The 24,186-nt window shown below is 33.8% G+C and overlaps 1 protein-coding gene across 13 annotated transcripts in view; it reads left to right on the plus strand.

Annotated features, from left to right (window-relative positions):
* LOC138329260 (trichohyalin-like) overlaps window positions 1-24,186 on the plus strand; it is a 74,780-nt gene that overhangs the window by 4,923 nt on the left and 45,671 nt on the right. For 11 of the 13 annotated variants that reach the window (XM_069276106.1, XM_069276119.1, XM_069276107.1 and 8 more), the window contains exons 3-5: window positions 8,046-8,103; window positions 17,878-17,949; window positions 22,080-22,131. In XM_069276106.1, coding sequence (XP_069132207.1) covers window positions 8,046-8,103; window positions 17,878-17,949; window positions 22,080-22,131 — 182 coding nt within the window. Of the gene's footprint in view, window positions 1-6,424; window positions 6,573-8,045; window positions 8,104-9,678; window positions 9,828-17,877; window positions 17,950-22,079; window positions 22,132-24,186 lie in introns of those variants that run through there. The other 2 variants (XM_069276118.1, XM_069276117.1) reach the window with 2 other exon arrangements.

A 24,186-nucleotide genomic window follows, 5' to 3' on the forward strand; every position in this document is an offset into this window, starting at 1 on the left:
GCTGTAGCCTAGTCTTTGGTGCCTTTGTGCTAAATTGTCATGACTCAATCTTGTTCTTATGTTTTATGCACAAGTTCATCACTTTTGAAGGTGAAGTTGACTCAAAACCATCTTTCACATGTTGAAAATAAATTTGGTCATATATATATACTATTCTACTATACGGTATAAACACATAGGTAATACTTTAATTGAAATACATTACAGCTTTGTGGATCAGTGGTAGGCGTCATTTGGTCTGCATACACATTAACGTACCCTGTAAAATATTGCCACACTTGTCAAATATTCTTCTTGGGATTCCAAAGTTTGTTGACTTTTCAGATTTTTGTAACAATATAATACCATGTTTTTAAAGGTTTAATGTAACATTGTTGACAAATTCCTTTGGTGGCCCCATTTGTGAATGAGATTATTGGAGAAGAATCCTATATGGCCTGAGGCAAGGATGTCCACTCAACCTGCTTGTGTTTACATATGGTATAGATAAAAACACATTATCCATTATAACTCGGCTCTCTGCCGTGATGTTTTTTCCTTAGTCAGCGTTTCTTCCTCTATATGCTTCTCAACAACAGAGGACTTTCACTTTTTACCTAAAATACAAAGATTATTTTTGATTTACCATTGTAAAATGATTTAAACTGATGATTGTTGCACAATTCTATACTGATCATGAGAATCGATGCCAATTTTCTGGAGGTACAAGAAAATATTAATCTTGTTCAGTTGTAATCCATGACCAGAAACCCATCTACTGATACTTTCAAAATCTTTCATAAATTACAAATCAAGCAGTTGCTTTTCTAACTTTCGTTTTGAGGCTTTGCTTTGCAATCTGTTGTCTATTAATTTTACATAAGACAAATTAATTTAGAATTCATCAGTCTTAATTAGGATAAGTTGCTGGTAAGGTATATATCCTGGTTACTACAAGCACCTGTTACTGTTAAATACACCTGACTGAACATAGTCCGAGGTACATTTATTATTTATAGCACTTATATCAATAGTAATTGACTCCTAACTTTCTTAAGTGGGCCGTTAATGAAGATAATGAACCATTAAGACATGGTCAGTAGATAGCAATCAAAATGACTGTGTATTTTAAGTATCTTTTGATGAAGTGCTTTCTATAAAATCAAAGTTTTGATGACTTTTCTATATTCCCTGATTTGTAAACATGCTCTTTACTGAAACAATTATGTGAAGTTATCAGTGTTTTATGTTGATTTTTTTATATTGAAAAATTCTCCATACTTACTCAAGCATTTCTGTCAAAACATGAATCATGTTTTAAAAAGTCCATGGAAATCAATTTTCAATATTTTATCATTTGATCTAACCACACACAAAAAAATGATGCTTTTCTATGTTGTATTTGTATGGGCCAAATTTGAAAGACAATAACCTGGAATTGGAGATGAATCACTTACCTAGGTATTTGTGAAGTAGGGTCAGGTCATATAGTGGTAAAGTTATATTGATTCATCCTATAGATTTAGAGGGAAATTCAGGTCATCTTTTTTTTCAATTTATTGTATTGGTATATTCTATGGCAGCTATATATATAGTTTTCTTCAAATATTTGAGATGTTGGGATACTGCTTCTACTATTGATTCATAGTAATCTCCCATTTTTATTATTAGATAATTAATGGCCCATGGTCAATTAAACAAGTGTTACTTATGAAATTAGTGTTTCAAGCAATCATCCAGATTGATAAACTCAGAAGATTGGACTTGCTAACGGTGTACGTATATATGCTAAACCTTCTGATAGGAAACTTACAGTAAATTAGGTTGTATTTCTGGAGTTTTAGATACTAACATATTCAAACCAATAAGTGCCCCTCCCCTTTTTGAGGCCTCATTTCAATTTCCCGGCATAAGACTAAAACTATCAATGCTGAATAGGTTTGCAATAATTTTGTCTTATTAAGCACCTTTTCATTTTTTGTGTCGCCTGCAACGCAATGGCTATACACTTAGGTATCACTATGTCAGCGTCAGTGTCCAGGAAATGGTTTCAGCGTGATAACTTAAGTATTTATTGTCCGATTTCAACCAAATTTGGTATATTGCTTTATATTAATGAGATTTAGATGGGTTTGATATTTCTCAAAATCCATCAATCGATATCTACAAGAGTTGCGAGACTTGATAACTTCACCAAATTATTAACAATATTTTCAACTGTAAATAACTATTTTTTGTGATGCTGTGCAGGCGACACATCCACATTTGTGGAATTCTTGTTCAATTTTCTAAATGCCCTAGGTGCTAATTGGGTTGATTATGATCCATAAAAAGTATTTATAATTATAATGCTTTTGTAAGCAAGGTATAGAAAGATAGTGAAACTTGTCTTAATTAATACATGCTTTGCAGATTGGTAGAAAACCAAACATAAAAATGATTTTCAGCTTTGAAAACATACAAACATTAGGATAAACTCATCCGAGGCTCATATTTAATTAGGATTGTTAGAGCATAAAACTATAAAACTATGCTACAATACAAATTTTCTGCATCCATATTTAATAAGGACCGTTAAAGCAGGATACCTAAAACTATAGGCTAGAATACTAAGCAGTCATGCTGAAAACAGGAAATGATGTTTGCAATCTACTGGTCTGAAATAAAAATACTATTTCGAGTTCTTAGTCTCATATAAAAATCTGTCCGTCAGGTAAGAGTTCAATTGCCGATTCATAACCAGAAATTTTTAATGTTATTCAAATAAGCAGTACTCTGAGAAACATTTAGCCTGGATTCTCACACATATCATATTTACCAACATTGTTAACTCCTTAAAATACACCTGTGGACCTGACCCACAGTTCAATGCTCTATAGCCGTAATTATATAAAAATAAATACTCACTTATATCATTATACCCTCAAAAAATATTGACATTATTTATTTCATTTAAAAGAGTTTTGACAACTTGATTTGGTACCTTGTAGCTACTTATGTTTATTGAGTATACAAAGTATACACATATATACATTACGGTATAGCTTTAGCGTAACTGTAATAATTTAACAAAGCCGATCCCCAACTATTTCTTATTCACACCTGACTCAAGTCTTTCAAGAAAAAATGTTAGAATTGAGTGGGAGTCCAAACATCTACCTGTACTGGTGTGTTTGTCAGTGAAGCTATGTAACTGTTAGAATGTAAGTTACGGTGCAAAGACCAATCCTGTACAATAGTATTGACTGTTTATCCTGATATAATCACAGATAGATTCCCTCGTCAAACCTTGAACATGTTATAATTATATTCTACAGAACAGCATTAGAACGATAACTATATAATGTCCAAGGTATCAATTTTCACCGTTCTGTAAAAAACGTATTCTAAAATATTTTTTTGTATAAATAGCGTCCCTTTAAATTTTTGGAAATCTAAGTATATATTAGGTGTAGGAATGACCTTGTCAGCAATCCGTTATATTGTCATACATTACTGTACAGGTTCGTGTTAAACCTGTCCTACTAGTGACAGCGTCGGAAGGTAAATGCACCAGCATGTCCTAAATAACACCCATTGGTGAAGTGTGTATTGTGACAATGGATCCCGCGTGTGATGATGCACCAGGTATTGTTATAAAATGAACATCAAAGATACAGGTACGCACTTCTTGTACAGACAGCACAATAGTCCTAATACTCTATTGTTCCAGTGCTGGGCCATTGTAGTTATTGTACCTATTGTAATTATATATATATATATATAAAGGCCCATTATAGTTTTTATTTAAATGTGACAATTAACCTATGACTGACTCTTATTGTTTAGTTTAACGGAATATCATTTGAATTGTGATGTTTCACAGCTACTATCAGGGTTCGGCATAGATACGTACAAATGTGTGGATTAAGGACCGAATAAGGAAATAATTAACATTTCTTTGTTTTCATATTAAATCTGACTTTCTAATTGACCTATTCTTTTCTTCTTTTTTTTTCATACCTCTTTAAAAAAAAGATATGCTAGAATGGTGCGAAAATTCAATATTATCATGAAAAATCACTGAATCTTACATTAAAACATTTTATTTTACCAAATAGTTTTAAAAAGTTATTAGAATTCATTGGGTTAAAAAAAAATGCAGATTTCATACAGTTTGCAAACAAAACATTTTCATATTCCTATCAAACTTAAAAAAATAGTGACATCAATGCTTAATTAAGTTTTCCTTAAAAAGTGATTGCATGGCTGGCCTTAATTCATATCCAATACTGCAAATCAAGATTGTAAGTTTAATATACAGATAATTATTGGTCATTTTCTGAATATTTAGTAGAAACAGACAAGCAGTTGTACCATGCTAATATCTTTGTAAGGTGTCCCAGATGTTGTTTATTAGGTAGCCATCAGCTACTACAACATAACTAACCTTAAAATAGCCAATTTAATAAAATCAACATGTGATTGAAGCTACACATTTAGTGTCACCAGGATATGCGTAAGATAAAGTAATAATGCTAGGCCATTTTATTAACCTTTTAGAAACCCACGAGCCCCTATGCATAGTCTTTTTCTGCTATTAGAGTTTTACATGACTTGATTATCACATTTATCACATAACAATTACTTCTTTTAGTGTCTTGAGTGTGTTGATCATTAGACACATATTTAGAAAATTCAAAAACTTAAGCACTTACTTAAATATTGGATGTGTTAGACCCCAGAGGTGTCTGGTATTGTCGGCCCCGGGGGTCGGGTTACACAGGGCCATGTAGTCTGCTGTGCAACATACTTATCAGGAGATCTTACACTGGAGATAAATCTTTATCTAGATGAGATCAGAGCCTCGGGTACTCAGACAGATCTCACACATTCTCTTATCACTTAGTGTCTCAGTTCTAATATTACACTGATACAAAAGCCCTGAATGTCAAAACTGAAATAGCTTGGAAAAAAAAAAGTTTTCCATTTTTAAAAAATGTGTGTTTTGAGGAAGTAATTAGTAAACAAAGTTTGTGATCGTAATCTCACTATAGATAGGTAGGAAAGTAGCAGACATAATTGTGTAAAATTGGATGTTCATTGATTCGAGTCACATCTAGATCTGGTATCTCAGCCTGTAGGTCTGTCTGCAGTCTGTACTAATTATGTCATTCCAGTACAGTGATGTAACGTCTACAGATTTATAAACAGGTATCAGGTTCACTTCAACAGTTGATTACAAATTTTATTTTATTTAAACACATTAACATTGTAACATCATTGTAATTTTAACATTTTTTTCCGATAGGCAATTTGAGGTTTCTAAGTATAATTGTAACTATGGTAAAGAAAACTTGGGCTTCGACAGGAGAAAAGACGGCACAAGGTCCTGGGTTTGAAATCTATTACAGACACATGCATGCACATATACAGTGGTTTAAGGTTGAAAAATCATGTAATATATATTGATCTAGAACATGCCAGCATGTCTTAAACTGACTTAAAGGACTATTGATGCTAGGCATATATGTTCTAGAAAATTTCTCAAGACTGTTCTAATTATTTACCAAAAAAGTAAGCTTATAATGTTTAGTAAAACAATGGTTATCTCCCTTCACATTTCAATTTATAGACTACAGGTTAGATATTGACCTTCCTGGCAGCCAGGTAATAAACTGTCTGGGAGTTATCTATCTTGTTATATATTGAGCTATAGGTAAATAATTTCTCAAGTATAAAATGTCTAGTCTTTGTATACTGTGCAGCCATATGTCATCTCTTTTCTTAAAATATGAATGTTAACATCTAATGCACCACACACGATGTCTTTAACATAGTAAAACTTAGAAGAATTCATCTAATATGAGCATAAATATTGCTTTCTGCATAAAGACCTACCACTCTTATTTATACAGGTACACAATAAAATGTGTTGTAGTTTCATAATTATCATAGGTGTTTAAATTATAGAGTTTTCGGGGGAAAAAAACAGAGAATACCTGTAACGTATCGGGTCTGGGTCAGCATACTGTTGGTATCAAGTGAGATGTCAAGTCTTTGTCATTACTATAGGTAAATATAAGCACTGTCGGCATTTATAAAGTGAAAAGTTACCGAACATCTTTTAATCATTTCCTTGACGGAATAGGTCTATTACTAAACAATTTAATGCTAGATCATAATCCTTCCTGCATGGACAGACATACAAAAAATATAATGAAGGAAATTTCATATAAAGACAATATGGCGTAACAAAAAGACAGTAATTGTTTACCAACCTTACAATAGCTGATACAGAAAATGTTTGTTGTTAGGATGTTCTAGTGTAATATAACCACTTGACCTATGGTGTACTGGGGGTAAGGTTATTAAGGGTATCGGCTCCAGAGTCACCTTGGTTTGTCCTTGTCGTTACATCCTATATAGAGAATACTGACACCCCAGAGGTGACTACACATTATACCTGTAGATGTCTCTTACCTACGATACGTTGTGCTGGTCACTTTCATCTGTATTTCTTTAAGTGTAGTGACCACTGCTTCTTCTGCCTAGGATATATTGTGATGGTCACTAGTATTGACCACTTGGAATCCACCATCTTCAGTCATCAGGTATATATAATGGTGTCTTAAGTTGTTACGATAACATCATTGGTCATCATTATTCAGGTGTTCATTTAATTATGCTTTAATTTTTTGTTTTGTGGTTTGCAAACTGTAATAAAGTTTTACATAAAATATACATAATTATAACCCTGTTAATTACAGTGACTCCGTAATTCAATGAATATTACTATATATTGAAATTAATGCCATTAAAGTGAAGCTTCACTGAAGTGACATCAGACTTGATTGATTAGGGCTAACGCCCTATTATATAACAGCTAAGGTCATTTAGGACAGTTTGTGACATGCATGTGTGTTTTGGGAGGCTGCAGTATGTTATCTAATTAAAATAGGACACAAAAAGAAATTACAACTTTTAAAGAACTGAAGTTATTATCATGGTTAATGCAATAAATAAATGAGTGAGAAAGTATATTAATGTTGAATTCAAAGAAATGAATGTCTCATAGATACATATTGGAAAGTGAGCAATTTTCAGGGGATATATATTTATAGATTAAAGAATAAAATGACAATATGTACACGTGATAATTCATCATCACAAGTCGGCATTTAAATCTGTATATTTAATAAAAACGGAATGCAGAAATTACTTCATATCTATGGGTATTAGAAGGTAATTAATTGTTTTGTACCTTAACGAGATACTATAAACTTTTTTGTGCAGGTGTTACAGTCAGGTATATATAAATCACAGGTATATACTGTATTTGATCACCTTTACGATGGGGATCTGTTTTCTCTGATGAATCTGTTACATTGTACTTTTCCGAGGACACTTTAATCTACAGAATCATTCAGCCGGAAATCTTATCCTAGGGATAGGCACATGTTGTCACTTCGAGATTAATCAGGAAGAAAAAGTGAATTTCTACTGATACAGTTCCGCATGAGCGCTGTTGGCTATAAATAAAAGCTATATAGGCTATAACAACAAAACACCGTTAAGATTACTACAAATTACCATATATTTACTGGTTAGGATGTCAGGGTTTTGTCACTGAGATCTGTGCTTTTATTATTGCCAATGTCTGCCCCGGAGGATTGATAACTTGAATATGTAGATATTTTACCTGCGACATCGCAGTCCTAACCGCCTTGTTAGTTTAATGTTAAAATCTACAAAAGACACTGTTTAATTTAGCTTCAAAGGTTTAAAACCGTTATCATGTTTTATCAGCTGATTATTATGAATACCTTTACTATTGGTTTGAATTTTGTTGAAATTAAGGTAATTTTCAATCACTCGATTTGATTACTTATGGTTGGGTGATGTTACGATTAAGCCGCCCATGCATGTGAACAATTGCCTGAAGAAAGTATACATATGTTATACCTGGGCCTAGTACAGTTTTGTCTAATATAGTGACCTGTCCGGATTGTGTTAGGTTGTATAAGCGGCGATCATTGGCCACTTTGTTTCTGTGTGATGTACATGATTGGTCCTTTATGTTGCAGGACTCCCTCGGGGCTGGGAACAAGCAGTCACCCAGGAAGGAGCTATCTACTACATAGAGTAAGTATAACTTTCCAGATTGTAGTACGTTGGAGCAGGACTGATCAACAATTCGCTGGATTTTAACTTGCTCTTCATAGGATTCACTGGAACAATTTGTTGGGATTTATGTAGCAAGCCATTGGATTTTTGTAGCCGTTCATTGGATTTTGTGAAGCCATTCATTGGATTTTATGAGCATTGTAAGATAAATGTTTATTACTGATTTGTGAAAGGTAAAGTATGAATATTCTATAGCAGCTGTCGGACCTGCAAGACAATAAGTGTTTGTAATCTAAGCTATCATTGAATACTGGGATAAGTCAAATTAGAGTAACTTTACTATGGCCAAGGAAGCACTGATATATTCATCAGTGTAATATAGGATTCATTGTGAAATGGACACTTCCGTGTACACATGACCTTGACCTATTTTAAAAATCTTGGATGTCACCTTTTTGAGAATGAAAATATTTTCAGGGTCAAAGGGGTCGGAAATGTAAAAAGAAACAAAAGTTTATATCTATTGTCTGAGGTTAACATAAATCGGGACTAGGGTAGATTTACACAGGTTTTGCAATATCCTGTACAGTGAAATATTATAATAAGTTAATTGGCAAACGAAGTCATCAGTTTCCACCTCCTTCCACCTCCCTGCTCCATTTTGGCAGATGTTTTGTTTCAATATAGGGGCAACAAATCTGCAGTAGTATAGAAATAATTTTGTGGGAAGTATCAGAACTGATCATCCACAACGTTATATACTACTACTGTACTTGGTCATACCTCATATTGATGGTGGTCACTTGTGATGGATGAGAGAGTGATATATTACATACTCAGACATCATGAGGCAATCGGTGTACTAATACTTAGACCCAGTCATGGCTGTATTTAAGGAGGAAAAAACATGTCTAGATATCAAAAAAAGAATCGAGGATCTCACTCCGATAATACAATTTCTTCACATAGAGTTAAATGGAAACTGATATCTTAAGAAAACTATCTATGTGTAGTGTTACCTATTATAGGTGAATGCAGTGTAAGACCTATTGAACTGTATCTGATTGATCTTTACAAACTTGCTGTCAAGGTCAAAAGTTTCAAGATGAGCTACAAACAAATTTATTAAAATTATGAAATTGCCAAAGTCACTTCTTCAGTCCTAACAAGCTTGAGTCTAATTAACATGTAGATTTCCTGGTCCGTACCTTGGCTCTACAGACTCACCTTTTGGTTATGTGTATATTAGGTGTGTTCTAATGTTTAATGTCATTTAAATAACCACTTTTACATTACCTGTTAATTAAAATACAGCCATGCATGTTAATTCTATGTTGTCTGCATACTTTGAGACTTAATTAAACATGTGCATACCTGGGATATATAGACAGTGGTAAGGTGAGCATTATTACAGGCGTGTATATAATTATATCTAGTCCGGAATGGAAATTTGGGCGAGCTGGAAATAAGTGACCTTTAACCTCATGTAATAAGCATTAGTCGGTATTATTGAGGGATTTGATCGGGGAATGCATGAGTAGTTAGCTATGGAATCTTTACATAGAAGATTATTGGTACGTAAGTCTGGTGTAACGTATTGATATCGTGTTCGACAACGTCAGACTGGTGTCTCCGTGTACACAGAGGGGAAATATTACCTGTGTGGGTCAGTCACACCTGGAGTCTTAAAATAATGGATTAATACAGAGGTTTAAATGAGTATTTTAACCAATTCGTTACAGGTAAGTTTTAAATAAGATTCTCTGTAAGAAATTGTCTTATTTAGAGATATAAAGTTATAGAGCTCCAAATATGTTGGACCTTAATAGTAAGTATTCATTATTCCATATTTCATGTACATTAGTGGCATTTTATGTGCATACTGATGGCCTTTTGGGCTCTTGTGAGGAGCGTTACTCATAAGGGAGTTGAATTATCAGTGGAAGAAACCTTTGAAGGAATGAGTAGTAATAAACCTGTTTAGAATGTAAGATATTTACAGTTGGGAAGTTTGCCATGTCCTTCAGTACATGTGTTTGTCAGTTTTATTCCTGATTTAAGGGGCACATAAGTTTACACATTTACTTCTGTCACTACTTTAAAATCTATCCTTGCATATAATAGAGTTATCTGCCCTTAGATGTAATAGGTATTGTTGATTATGTCACATGTTAGTATAGAGTTATTATGAATGCACCAGAAATGGATTAGTTTTAAAAGTGAAAGTAATCATTGCTAATTCTGCAAGTCATGTGTGAAAGGTGCACAAATGTGGAAGCTTAGCTAGATTACACGAAATCAAATTAAAATTTTTATCTAAATCTTGGAAAGTTTATTTCTACACATGGTTAATATAGTTATGGTATTGTGTACATTGTAATGAAAAGTTGATAAGGCATACACTGGTCTATACATAGAGTGTCCAAAAGTAACTCTTTGTCATCAGATATAGTACACCCCTATATACGTTAACGAAAGAGGTCACAGTGTCACCCTGTAATTTTATTAGTTGCAAGTTTCTATACACACAGTATAAGTCGCTGTTAAAGTGGATACATTTCCTGTAGTGTTTTCTGATTGTGCCTTCGAAGGTGAATGATCTCATTATAGAAAGTTTTATGGCTATTTTAAGTGTGTTTGAATATATAATAGACTTTCTCCTCCAGTTTGTTGATAATGCTGATGTACATGGTCCATGTGAAGGAATAAAATTTCAAACTTATCTGTGGAAATCCCCATGGCTCATGAATTGTTTTAGAAAAATAGTTTTTCGTCTACAAAGAATTTGCTAAAGTCGCTGGATACTTAAGACTCATGCAGGTTCCATCATTCTGATGTCGCCTTTTGACTTCATTGACAGTGCAATCATCAGAAAACACATAATTATGATAAATGACAAGCAGTGCATCAGTTAAACTGTTTGAAATTTCATTCGGCCAGAGTGGTTAAGATGTGTCAACATATTCTCACATTTAGCTCTGGGTCGCAAATTCAAATCCAATGTGGGTCAGTTTTCAGGTACTGACTGTAAGTCGGTTGTTTTTCCTTAGGTACTCCAACTTTCCTCCACCACCTAAACTTGGTATGTATTTACTATATTAAAACTATCAAACCAAATTTAGTGTATTGTAATTCAATACTCAGATATATGAGTGTCCTGTCAGGATATTATTATGTGAGAACAATCCACATTTTAATTCTTTATTTCTGCAAACACCAAAATAATGGCATTGTTTGTTGGTAGACTAACCAACCAGTAAACAATCCATATTGGAATTCAAGATTCAATATCTACTATCTTCTACTATGATAAACAAAATCCAGAACTTATCTGAGAACTTGATAGTGAAATTTTATAGGCCATATTACATAAGTCGAATTGATAAGGAGGCAAGCCAAGACTTGCTGATCAGCATAATAACACTGTCCACAGTAACATTTGTTTTGTGTACTGATCAATAACATCGACCTTGGAGCAGAATTTCTCTATTTCCTTTCGTTGGTACAGTTTGAACTAATTATAATAACCACTTTGATTTTTCTTTGCAGCTTTTCGAAAGTTGACAAACCAAATGCAGATTTGTTGTATAAATTGATATCAAGGAGTTTTTCCTGTGAATGCAGTTTAATCAATGGAAATTACCATAACTGTTATTTTGTAGCTCTTCAATCATTATAGTCTTGTGGTGTGAATGTTTTGAAGTCTAAAGTTTCATTTTGAATGTATTTAATCATTCTCAAATGGTTGGCTCATATGCATTATAATTCTCACAGTATCTGTTTGGGTAGCTGGATTTTTGTGCTTTCAACTCTTGCAATGGCAAGAAAAAAAGTTGTTATGAGAGAGTTGATAAGTATACTGTCAATATTTTGGTTAGGTCCCTTATGACAAACCAAGGTCATTTTACATGGGGAAATCTCTTTGTAGCAGCTGGTAGCTATCACTATCACTGAATGCCATAAAATGATTTGCTTTTAGTACCAGAAGGACAGACTAGCCTTTTTCTCAAATTATTGGAAGTTTAAGATCAAGCTGCAACAGATTAAAGGGATTGTATGTCCTTGTATATTTGTAATCAGAAGTAACAATTACTGAGGTACTAGCTATATAAGCCTAGGCCTGCTGACCTGTACAAGGTCATACTAATAGTTCAGGTGATAAGATGATTTGTTATCAGTTCAAGATTGTTTACTGCAGGTTAAGAAGTCCTCAAAGATTGTTTACTGTAGGTTAAGAAGTCCTCGTATTGTTTACACCAACTGTAACAAGTACCAGAGTTCTTTAACAGTCAGCCTGTTCCAATTTTGACATTTAACTGTCAATTTTATTAAAATCTCAATTCTGTTGTAAAACCTCATGCAATGCCTGTCATGACACTACACGGTCACTGATAATGAAAGTATACTCACCAGGAACTGTGGCTCTTAGCGAGTACAGGCATAAACATACATGTCATCTACAGTCAATACAAGTCATAGTCAATGTCAATACTAAATAGATACGGAATTCATATGTTTACTGGCTGGTGCTGGATTCAAGACTAGCGAGATTTGTCAACTACCTATCGGAGGCACACAGATACCCGAGGCATCCCGAATACCAGCGGCATTTCGATAATTGAGACAACTCGACCAAACCCTGTTTCACTACAATTCTGTTACATAATTATATACAGAGATATCCTTGTATATGTGTTTTAACATATGATTATGAATATCTCACCCCAGTGTTTAGACTAAGTTTAAAGTGTCAATATCTACACAGCTTATCAAGCTCAATATCATAATCTCTAAATAATTGGATTAACTCTACAAACACTTACTGCTCTGCTTGATGTTCTCATTTCACACACCTTCTTATAAAACTGGTCATTGTTTGGGGACAAATTAACATTAAAACGTTAGGATCAGAAATTATGAGAAATATAAGTAGACTTAAATCCATTGTGTCGGGGTCTGACCAATGTTGTGGCCCGAGTATAGCTAGTCATAATCATAAAGGTTGTGTTAAGGATATAGATTATCTAGCCACCAAACAAAGATATTACCTATCAATATTGACTTTCTCAGCTCAATATGTACCCTGGACAAATATCTAGGTTAATTGATTAAGTTGTTTGACCTATAGTATACAGATACTAAGTTAGGTGGACTTATTGGTGTGTCATTCGAGGACTTGTCGGGTGTAAGACTATCTAAGGTCTGACATAGCGTTGTCTTACGGAGGATTAGATATAGTAGCGGTGGTTAATTGCAGTTAAGGAAAATTTCAGATTTGGATGAGGTACCAGTATATTAGCTAGGTAGGTAAGTTCTGTGTTAGTCCATACATATATTTATTTCGTGCTTGTGAGATAGAAGTAATGTAATTTCTGCACATGAGTGAATAGTTTTCCTTTAACCTGTGTCAGAAGTTGAAGACCTTTAGTTCATGCGCATGTAATACATGCATGGTGGTACAAGCTATATATATATCTTCACAGATTTCTAAGTAACATCATCTCTTTGGTATATTTGAAACTGCCAGGTCACCCTAGATTATATTTTTTATGTTTGCATAATATTTCATAAAGTAATTACCGTATTCGACTCAATAACCGCCCAGGGCGTTTATAAAATCTAAAAAATGAAAAGGTGCTTTAAATAAGACGAAATTATTGCAAATCTAGACAGTTTTTTGTAGTTTTGGTCTTTATTTATGCGTGGACAATTGAAATCGAGGCCTCAGTAAGGGGGAGGGCGCTTATAGGGACATGAGCACTTATTGGGTCGAATATGGTATATATAATTCAACCCTAACTAATATTGTTCCCGGTTATTTTCCATGCAATTATAAAAGAGTTTAACTCGAAGCTGGATATAGTTTTTATGGCATAAAGAAATATTGATCTCACCAGTACAGAACCATTTATAACCTAGATCAAAGTAAATAGAAAATATATGACTCTGAATATACCAGTACATTGTCTGGTACAATATGTAGGTAGCTTTGTGAAAATAGTTCCTTGTTATAATTACAATAAGTGTAGCTTTGTGAACATTCTGTTGTCCTACAATCAAATAAACCATATAAAACATTAACAATATACTATGACAGGCATTATTGTTGAACACTCTTTTGTACGACATGTTAAGGAAATTTTCTGTCAAGCCATGTGTAAAGTTAAAAGTGTTAAGTTATTGATGGTAGATAGAAAGAAGTCAGTACGGTTAAGATAAAGGAGGCCATTTGAGTCGCATCAACAAGTTTAAGGCATTTAGGTCAGAAGACTTTTTATTGACTTCCCCAATAGCATTAAGATTTAAATTCTAGTGACTTTGTTTTTATGTGTTTATTAGCGTGGAAAGAGGCCTGTATTTTAACATGTATTTTCCTACACACCTGTGATGTTTCTGTATTTTAACCTGTATTTTCCTACACACCTGTGATGTTTCTGTATTTTAACATGTATTTTGATTTTCCTACACACCTGTGATGTTTCTGTATTTTAACATGTATTTTGATTTTCCTACACACCTGTGATGTTTCTGTATTTTAACATGTATTTTGATTTGCCTACACACCTGTGATGTTTCTGTATTTTAACATGTATTTTGATTTTAACGTATTTCCTACACACCTGTGATGTTTCTGTATTTTAACATGTATTTTGTTTCCTACACACCTGTGATGTTTCTGTATTTTAACATGTATTTTGATTTTCCTACACACTGTTGTTTCTGTATTTTAACATGTATTTTGATTTGCCTACACACCTGTGATGTTTCTGTATTTTAACATGTATTTTGATTTGCCTACACACCTGTGATGTTTCTGTATTTTAACATGTATTTTGATTTGCCTACACACCTGTGATGTTTCTGTATTTTAACATGTATTTTGATTTGCCTACACACCTGTATGTTTTGTATTTTAACATGTATTTTTTTGCCTACACACTGTGATGTTTCTGTATTTTCTGTTGATTTCCTACCACCTGTGATGTTTCTGTATTTTAACATGTATTTTGATTTGCCTACACACCTGTGATGTTTCTGTATTTTAACATGTATTTTGATTTGCCTACACACCTGTGATGTTTCTGTATTTTAACATGTATTTTGATTTCCTACACACCTGTGATGTTTCTGTATTTTAACATGTATTTTGATTTTCCTACACACCTGTGATGTTTCTGTATTTTAACATGTATTTTGATTTGCCTACACACCTGTGATGTTTCTGTATTTTAACATGTATTTTGATTTGCCTACACACCTGTGATGTTTCTGTATTTTAACATGTATTTTGATTTTGCCTACACACCTGTGATGTTTCTGTATTTTAACATGTATTTTGATTTGCCTACACACCTGTGATGTTTCTGTATTTTAACATGTATTTTGATTTGCCTACACACCTGTGATGTTTCTGTATTTTAACATGTATTTTGATTTTCCTACACACCTGTGATGTTTCTGTATTTTAACATGTATTTTGATTTGCCTACACACCTGTGATGTTTCTGTATTTTAACATGTATTTTGATTTGCCTACACACCTGTGATGTTTCTGTATTTTAACATGTATTTTGATTTGCCTACACACCTGTGATGTTTCTGTATTTTAACATGTATTTTGATTTGCCTACACACCTGTGATGTTTCTGTATTTTAACTGTATTTTGATTTTCCTACACACGTGATTTTTTTATGTATTTTAACCTGTATTTTGAATTTCCCATTACACACCAGTGATGTCTTCTTCTGACTGGTGAGAATCCACCACCAGAAAAGAAAAACTTATGTGTAAGAAATAGGCAAACACTGATCAATTAGCTATAGAAATGCTGACCAATTATAGCTATAGAGATTCTGACCAGTTAGCTATAGAGATGCTAATCAATTAGCTATATAGAGATGTTGATCAGATTAGCTATAGAGATGCTAATCAATTAGCTATAGAGGTGCTGATGAATTAGCTAAAGGGATGCTGATCGATTATCTCTAGAGATGCTGATCAATAAGCTCTAGAGATGCTGATCAATTAGCTATAGAGATGCTGATCAATAAGCTCTAGATATACTGATCAATTAGCTATAGAGATGCTGATCAATTAGCTATAGAGATGCTGATCAACTAGCTAGCTTTATATAAACAGAGATGCTGATGATCAGTTAGCTATAGAGATGCTGATCAATTAGCTATAGAAATGTTGATCAATTAGCTCTAGAGATGCTGATCATTTAGCTCTAGAGATGCTGATCAATTAGCTATAGAAATGTTGATCAATTAGCTCTAGATATACTGATCAATTAGCTATAGAGATGCTGATCAATTAGCTCTAGAAATGCTGATCAATTAGCTATATATAAATAGAGATGCTGATCAGTTAGCTATAGAGATGCTGATTAATTAGCTATAGAGATGCTGATCAATTAGCTCTAGAGATGCTGATCAATTAGCTATATATAAATAGAGATGCTGATCAATTAGCTCTAGAGATGCTGATCAATTAGCTCTAGAGATGCTGATCAATTAGCTCTAGAGATGCTGATCAATTAGCTATATATAAATAGAAATGCTGATCAATTAGCTCTAGAGATGCTGATCAATTAGCTCTAGAGATGCTGATCAATTAGCTATAGAGATACTGATCAATTAGCTATAGAGATGCTGATCAATTAGCTATATATAAATAGAGATGCTGATCAATTAGCTATATATAAACAGAGATGCTGATGATCAGTTAGCTATAGAGATGCTGATCAATTAGCTATAGAGATGCTGATCAATTAGCTCTAGAGATGCTGATCAATTAGCTATAGAGATGCTGATCAATAAGCTCTAGATATACTGATCAATTAGCTATAGAGATGCTGATCAATTAGCTATAGAGATGCTGATCAACTAGCTATAGAGATGCTGATCAATTAGCTATAGAGATACTGATCAATTAGCTCTAGATATACTGATCAATTAGCTCTAAAGATGCTGATCAATTAGCTCTAGAGATGCTGATTGATTAGCTATAGATAGAGGTGCATCGATAAACCATATAGTTTGGATGACACCTATATAGCTAGGTTGGACTAACATTTCTTCATTGCTGCAATTAGAACAATTATATACGATATTTCATATGGTTCAGTTTTATTGGTAGGTAAGTGATATAAAAAAAGTATGATAATTACATACAAACACTTTAATATTCGTTTACATAAGCATTATTGTGCAGTCAAACATCAATTACAGCTCTAAAGACAACATCATCATTTGTCTAAAAGTCTTTTGAGCTGCTGCAATAAGCACTGAGAGCTAAATTAAAAATATCTTACAGTCACTAGTATTCCATGTACAACTTCTGTTGTTTTATATTTACAACTTTCAGAAAATTATTGTTTTGGGGGTTACTACTGCATTAATATGAAAGGTGTGGATCATCAACAAACAGCCATAATAAGCATTAACTACATATTGTGTCATTGAATATCGTACTGGGGTATTATCTTGGTGAATTGGATCAACATTCTTCCAAGGATAAGTTACATGTGTAACCCTGTATTATGTTAAGTAGTATTTAATGGTGGCGATTCTATCAATGGACATTGATCCAGATCAAACTAGGAATCCATGTCATGTACATGTTTATAAAGGAGTCTTAATTCATAGAGGTGTGTACCATTGGACTTTTGGTCTATTTCAGCAATTATATTGATTTAATTAGGTTTTATTTGCTTCTATAACTTGGCTGCAGTGACCTAGTTTCTGGCAGATATTTATAACCATTTATTTACTATTTGTATATTTCAGTCATAATTCAGGGACCACAACATTTGACCACCCGTGGGAGAAAACTAAACAACATGCCCCATCATCTCCCAGGTAAGTTGTCTCGGAACACAATTTGATTTTATTTTCAATTACATTCAATTACAGTCTATCAAGATCATGAGACATACACATATATCAGTCTTTGGAGGAAGCAGAGGAAAGCCAGAGTAACCAGAGAAAAATAACCATTATGTGGCTATTATAAGTACCTAATAACTTCAAACTTGTGCTTTAAAATTTGCACTTGGAGATGTAGGGAGGGCTATCATAAACAGAGAGATATGTGGCCATCTTATGTTCTTCTGGCTAATGTGGTCCTTGTTCAGATTTAAGCTCTGTGTTTGTGTTTAATTTAGACCTTTAGAAATGACAGCTAAGTTTTCACCACTGTTTATTGTTCTAGACTTAGAATTGGACACATTTTGAATAAAAAGAAATCATAAGAACACTTACTTATTTCTTCACACAGTGGTCAGAAAAACCCATTTTACAGTCATTATTCACTGTAGGCTAAACCTTTTAGAATTAATGTTGACTTCATGATTTGGGTACAAATTTTGAGTTAACTTGAGGTTGTTCATTCTGTTTATTGACTTTTTGAATACTTACGAACCAAAGCTAAAATAGACCCCAGTGTTAACAACACCATACTAAATGCTTTGTCTGTTATTGTCTATATATATGTGTGCTGTATAAACATTTCTCTGTATTGTGTATCCACATATATGTGTGTCATCTGCCCAAATGGTGGAGGTATACACACTATACAGGTATACACTAAGTGATCGTCCCACCCACCTCTACCTCCACGATATTGTCACTGCAGCCTACCTGTAAATGACTCCCATTACACCAACAAAAGATTCTATTTGAACAGTGAGGGCCAGAACACATCATAAATCTTTCAATCATCGGTCAGCTCGGCTGGCCATCACACATTGATTTGACCCAAACCATCGACCCTTCCCTCTCAATCACCCCACACATTCCTACCTGTCACTTCCACAGGATCTTATGTTTGGGGTTGAGGATTTAGTTACATCAGCTCGTTACAGGTGAGATCTACAGATTACCTGCCTATTGTTTGTTTCTACACCTTTGTCTTGTTTAGGTTCCAGCCTAATTATTGTTAAGTATAGTTTTACTTACCTGGGTATGATAATTCCTGTGGTAGGAGTGGCTAAATGACTTACACAGGGACCTGCACCATGCCATGGTGTCGCATGTTTATAGTGAGATCATGTCTATCAAAGGGACAGGAAGCCCTAAAGACATGATATTCTTATTAACATTGTTATCAGTTAGAAAGCATACAGAATAGTTTTGGCAACAACAGATACCTAACTTGATTTGGTTTCATTGATACCCCCCCACTCCTACCCATAACTCCCTTCCCATCATGAAATATGGATGGGGCAGGTACATCCTATTATGTTCTCCATATCCATTTTGTGACTCTCTGTCATGCCGTTTCCCATCATATAGCATCCAGTTTAAAAAATCATGGCTTAGAGACATCTTTTTAAATAGACATCTTGATACCTTATTTTTTTTTAAAATTTAACTTTAGCTAACTCATTCTCCCCTGAGAATTTATAGAACGCATCAAAGAGTTAAAATATGTTTCCAGGTTTAAGTTAATTGGTCTAAAACTGGGGATTTTTGCCTTGAGATTTAAAGTTTGTTACTTTAATTGAAATCTTTTGAAGCTGTTCATTTTAAACACATGAAATTTTACATTTAATTTGTATTCTACTACAATAGGTCACATGTAGGTAGGATAGTTCCTGTTCTAGTGTTCAGTTTCTACCCACTTCCATTAACAGCTAATACCGGTGGATGAGAAGCATTTTAAGATCAAACTGGTGTCCCGTTTTACCGATTTGCCTTAGGATGTCAAAGTACCTGTCATTTTACCATAAATTCTAAAGAGTGATTGACAATTCAAATTGAATTTGTTTATTACCCTAGATGTAATTATAGAATATAGATTTGCTGTGTCAGTAATCTCACATGTGATGTTGTTGTAGGGACCATCTTTTTATACAAATCTTATTACCTTTAAGGCCAAAAAATTCCGTTTAGATAGTTCAGATAGATTTCACCATATTTTTATAGTACTTTTTTTCAATTTGATTGAACTTGTTAGTGCCTATATACAAACATGTGTGTAAGTATGAGTTATGTCATACAATGGGCAGCAGTAGCTGAGCTTGTGGTTAAGATGTCTTCACATGATGTTTTACCACAAGCCCTCCATCTCTTGGTCTCGAGGTTCAAATCCGATGTGGGACAGTTGCTGTGTACTGGACCCTTAACTTGTTGTAGTCTTTCGGGGTACTTCATCTTTTCTCCACTGACTCTGGCTGATTATTGGATTCACACAAACATTAGTGCTGAACCATTCTGTCATCAGTAACAGGGGAGGTAATCAAAGACTGAGAGAAGCTATAAAAGATGTTGAAGGCTTTTTGGCAGCTAGTTCACTAGGGTAAAATCCATTAATATAGTTCTAGACTGTGTCACATGTTCTAAGTAATTTTTTAATTGGTAAAGTGTTATATTTAACTGTAGAAAGGTTTGGGAGACTGGTGAAATACACCACGGTAGTAGTAGGTAAAAGGGGAGGTAATAGTAAACCCTGAAACACAGGAAAAATGACTGGAGGTCGTTAAATTGGCCTAAGGCCTTTTTGGACGAGAGGAAAATGTTAGTATATCTGTATTGTAAATATCATTATTTACCTGTACCACAGATTTTGTCACAATGTAAGGTCACTGCAAGGTCATATGACAAATGTGGATGATAGTTATATTTGATATAGTGGTTTTCGGATGTCATGGATAGATGTATGTGTTGCAAAGAAGGAATGGATCTGGAGAATTGGTCAGTACTTCTCTGTTCTTTTGTTACCTAGTGAAAAACCTACTTATATAGAATGTTTTAGGACTTCATGTTAAAGATTATTGGTCAAAGTGACCATTTGATTAAGGGAAACATAAAAGTATAGATACTACATCACCTGTATTGTGTTATCAGACTCAGCTGTAATCTAAAGTGGTAGATCATTTTAGCAGAAATTTTACACCAATTCCCATCAATTAATTGCTGTGCAGGTAATTAGAGCTCTATTGCTCATTTGAAGTATGCTTACACCTGCACCTCCTAAACCTGGCATGGCCTTAAACATGTTAATACAACATATAAAAAACACCAGAGTTATTAAAAATACTATTTTCTCCACTCTAAGTGGACATTGGTATTAATGTTTTCGCCATTCTGTTAGTTTGTTTATTACCATTGTTTGATAGAGGTATATCAGGATACTTGAGCCCCGGCTCTGCAGAATGTTAATTAGTATAACATGATTTACCTCCAACCTGCTGACTAATCAACACTAGGATAGCTGTGTCGGGGTATATTGGAAACAGGAAAGGTGCATATCTCATCTGACCACTAATTACTACAGCCCATATATACATGTATCTCGTAAGTGCACTATCTGTTTTAGATAGATTCCTGTTGGATTTATCACAAGTATCTATCCAATCTGGTCAGTGTGAGGAATACTGAGAGTTGTATAGTAGAATCTGTAGTACTGAGCATTATTGTGTGTGTGATATGTCTGTGATGTACACAGAACGTTGATCAGTAACTGTCAAACACCTGTGACGAGGTTACCTGAGTCATAGGTATATATCCAGTGATAGAGTGGGGATCATATCGTCATTCAAACTCAGAATAATATCATTTACTACCCAGAAATATTGAAATCAGACTGATATGACAGACTGTTTTCAGAGATGGATATTCAGGTAATCAGCTGTTTATAAAAGATACCAGTATAGAATATGTCATCTTACTTTCAACAGTTATGGAGTTATCTCCCTTGAATTATCTTTTCTTGTATGTGATGTTGAAAATGAATTGAAATGTTGCATGTAAACTACTGAGTAAATAGTTAACTAAATTATATTTCTGTCTCTGAATTTTTCCTACTAGTTTCTTGCGAAGTTTTCATTTAGTTTGAAAAAAAAAAAAAAAAAATAACTCCAGTTATTAATAGAAACACTTATAGTAGCATGAACACTAAGTAATTCGGATGCAGTATTTTAGCTCATTTCAAACTGGTTAGAAGTGTTAAAAACTCTGAAGTGTGTTGATGTTTTTGTATGTTACAGTTCCCCACCAGGTGTCTCTCCACTATCCCCAGGGAGTCCTACAGACAGGCAGGTTAGTACTGTTTTATATTATGATATATAAATCTAATCATTCTTTATGCTATTACAGTCCACAGATTTGATCTATTTTTATTTCCAATCCAAACTCCACTTTCTAGTTTCTGACTATAGATTCCCTTTTGGTTACCCTATACATAATAACCTTTGAACCTGTCAATACAGTGGTTTCTAGACCCCACAATATGGGAAGAAAAGCACAATTTACCGATGATTAGTCCCACGTTCTGATGATTGTGACATCATATTTTGACATTATTTTTGTAATGTCTTATCACTGAAAGGTGAGGCTTATTAACGGTTCATCATAATTTACCCACGTCATTTTGGGATCTTGAAACCCTATATTGAATTACTGTTATTAATTTAAGTTGCTAGTTTTGCAGTGACAGTACCCAGTATCATTACTTTTAGGTAGTGTTATGATGTTTTCTTGTATTTCCCTGCTACAGACCAAAGTTGGGTGTTGGCAGTACTGGGTAAAGCCATCACATTGATGATATTGTGTTAGAACAGTATTTAGATAATAGATACAGTAATGTGCATTAATTGTGGCCACACTTCTCTAGTGTGGGAGCTCTATATATGTAATCACAGTGTCTGTCTGTCTGTTCATCCACAATTGGTTTCCATAGATTTTCTCAAAAACTGTACTGCATACTGTATGATAAAAGCTTATGGTGGATAAACGTTTTTCAAAAATGTTCAGTAGAAATTCAATTAACTGATAACCTTAAGCTGGTTTTCAAGGTATCTATGTATAAGGAAAGATGATTTATGCAAAAGTTTGTTTATTGAAATGAAGTTGAAATTGTCTTATACCTTTATTGAAGATCCTTTGGGAGATTAACAGATGGTAGCATCAAAGTCTGAAATGTCACACATATATGTTTAAACATACCCATTCTTGTTAAGTTGTTTTTAACAAAGGTTAATTGTTCAAAAGGTAATTAGCTTAAGTTTGCTTCAATACTGATTTCATTAATTTTATTTTATTTTCATTAAATTAAGCAAGTAGGTAAAGTTTGTACAAATATTATAAAATTTTGTTTATGGAATATACCTTGATGTGAAAAATGTCGTTTAACTGTGATTAGCCTAATCACTTTTTGAACAACTGGGAGGTAGAATATAAAAGATGTCTAGATCAGGTGGTATTTAGTGACCTCGTCAAATTACGGATAGCCCATGGAGTAGATAATTAGAGGGATCTTTTATCAGAAATTTCTATTTCATTAGGGGATCACCAGGATATGATAGTGATCATAGGTTCTGTATATTGATTATAGATCTATAATTTAGTTTTATATTTCAGCTTCCGTCTCAAGCATCCTTCATAGATTAGAAATGTGTTTTTATCATTGATGGCTTTATTGATGTGAATTGTGGATAGAATTAGCGTCACTAGAAAAACCCTTCACCAGTATTTCCTGTAATATAGGATTACTTTAGAAATGTATAGTTCTATATTGGATATCTGAGCTGACTTCATTCAGTCACACAGCACTAACATATAGATATACTATTATTACATATCATACAGATATGAATATTTAAGCTGGATTTACGATTCATAAATGTCTGAATAAAATTCGCTGTAGGATGTATAGATCAATATTAGCCGTAGTTGGATATTGACAGATTTTGATTGTTTACATTTATCACAACTGTACACAAACAACGATTTCCCACGCCCAGTCATGTGTGACTGACCTCAATACCTCTGCTGGACGCAGCCAGGGAAGATCATTTCGCAGATGACTAAATTTTAATTCTGATTTACGTAAATATTGTTGATGCTATCTAAATCTGATCATTGATGTATTGTTGAGGGTATACATTGACAAATCTACACAGGCAAAAGTGCCACGCATGAAATACATGTGAAAAACGCATGATTCTCATGCGAAAATTTCATGCGTATTTGAGCTGTAAAGAGCACACCTGTATATCATGCGTAAAATTCATATGAGAATCATGCGTTTCTCGCATGATTCTCATGCGTAGAATTCCACATGCGTAAATCATGTGTAGCCACATATGAGAATCA

This window comes from Argopecten irradians, chromosome 8 (genome assembly GCF_041381155.1).
Source record: "Argopecten irradians isolate NY chromosome 8, Ai_NY, whole genome shotgun sequence".
In the NCBI taxonomy this organism is placed as follows: domain Eukaryota; kingdom Metazoa; phylum Mollusca; class Bivalvia; order Pectinida; family Pectinidae; genus Argopecten; species Argopecten irradians.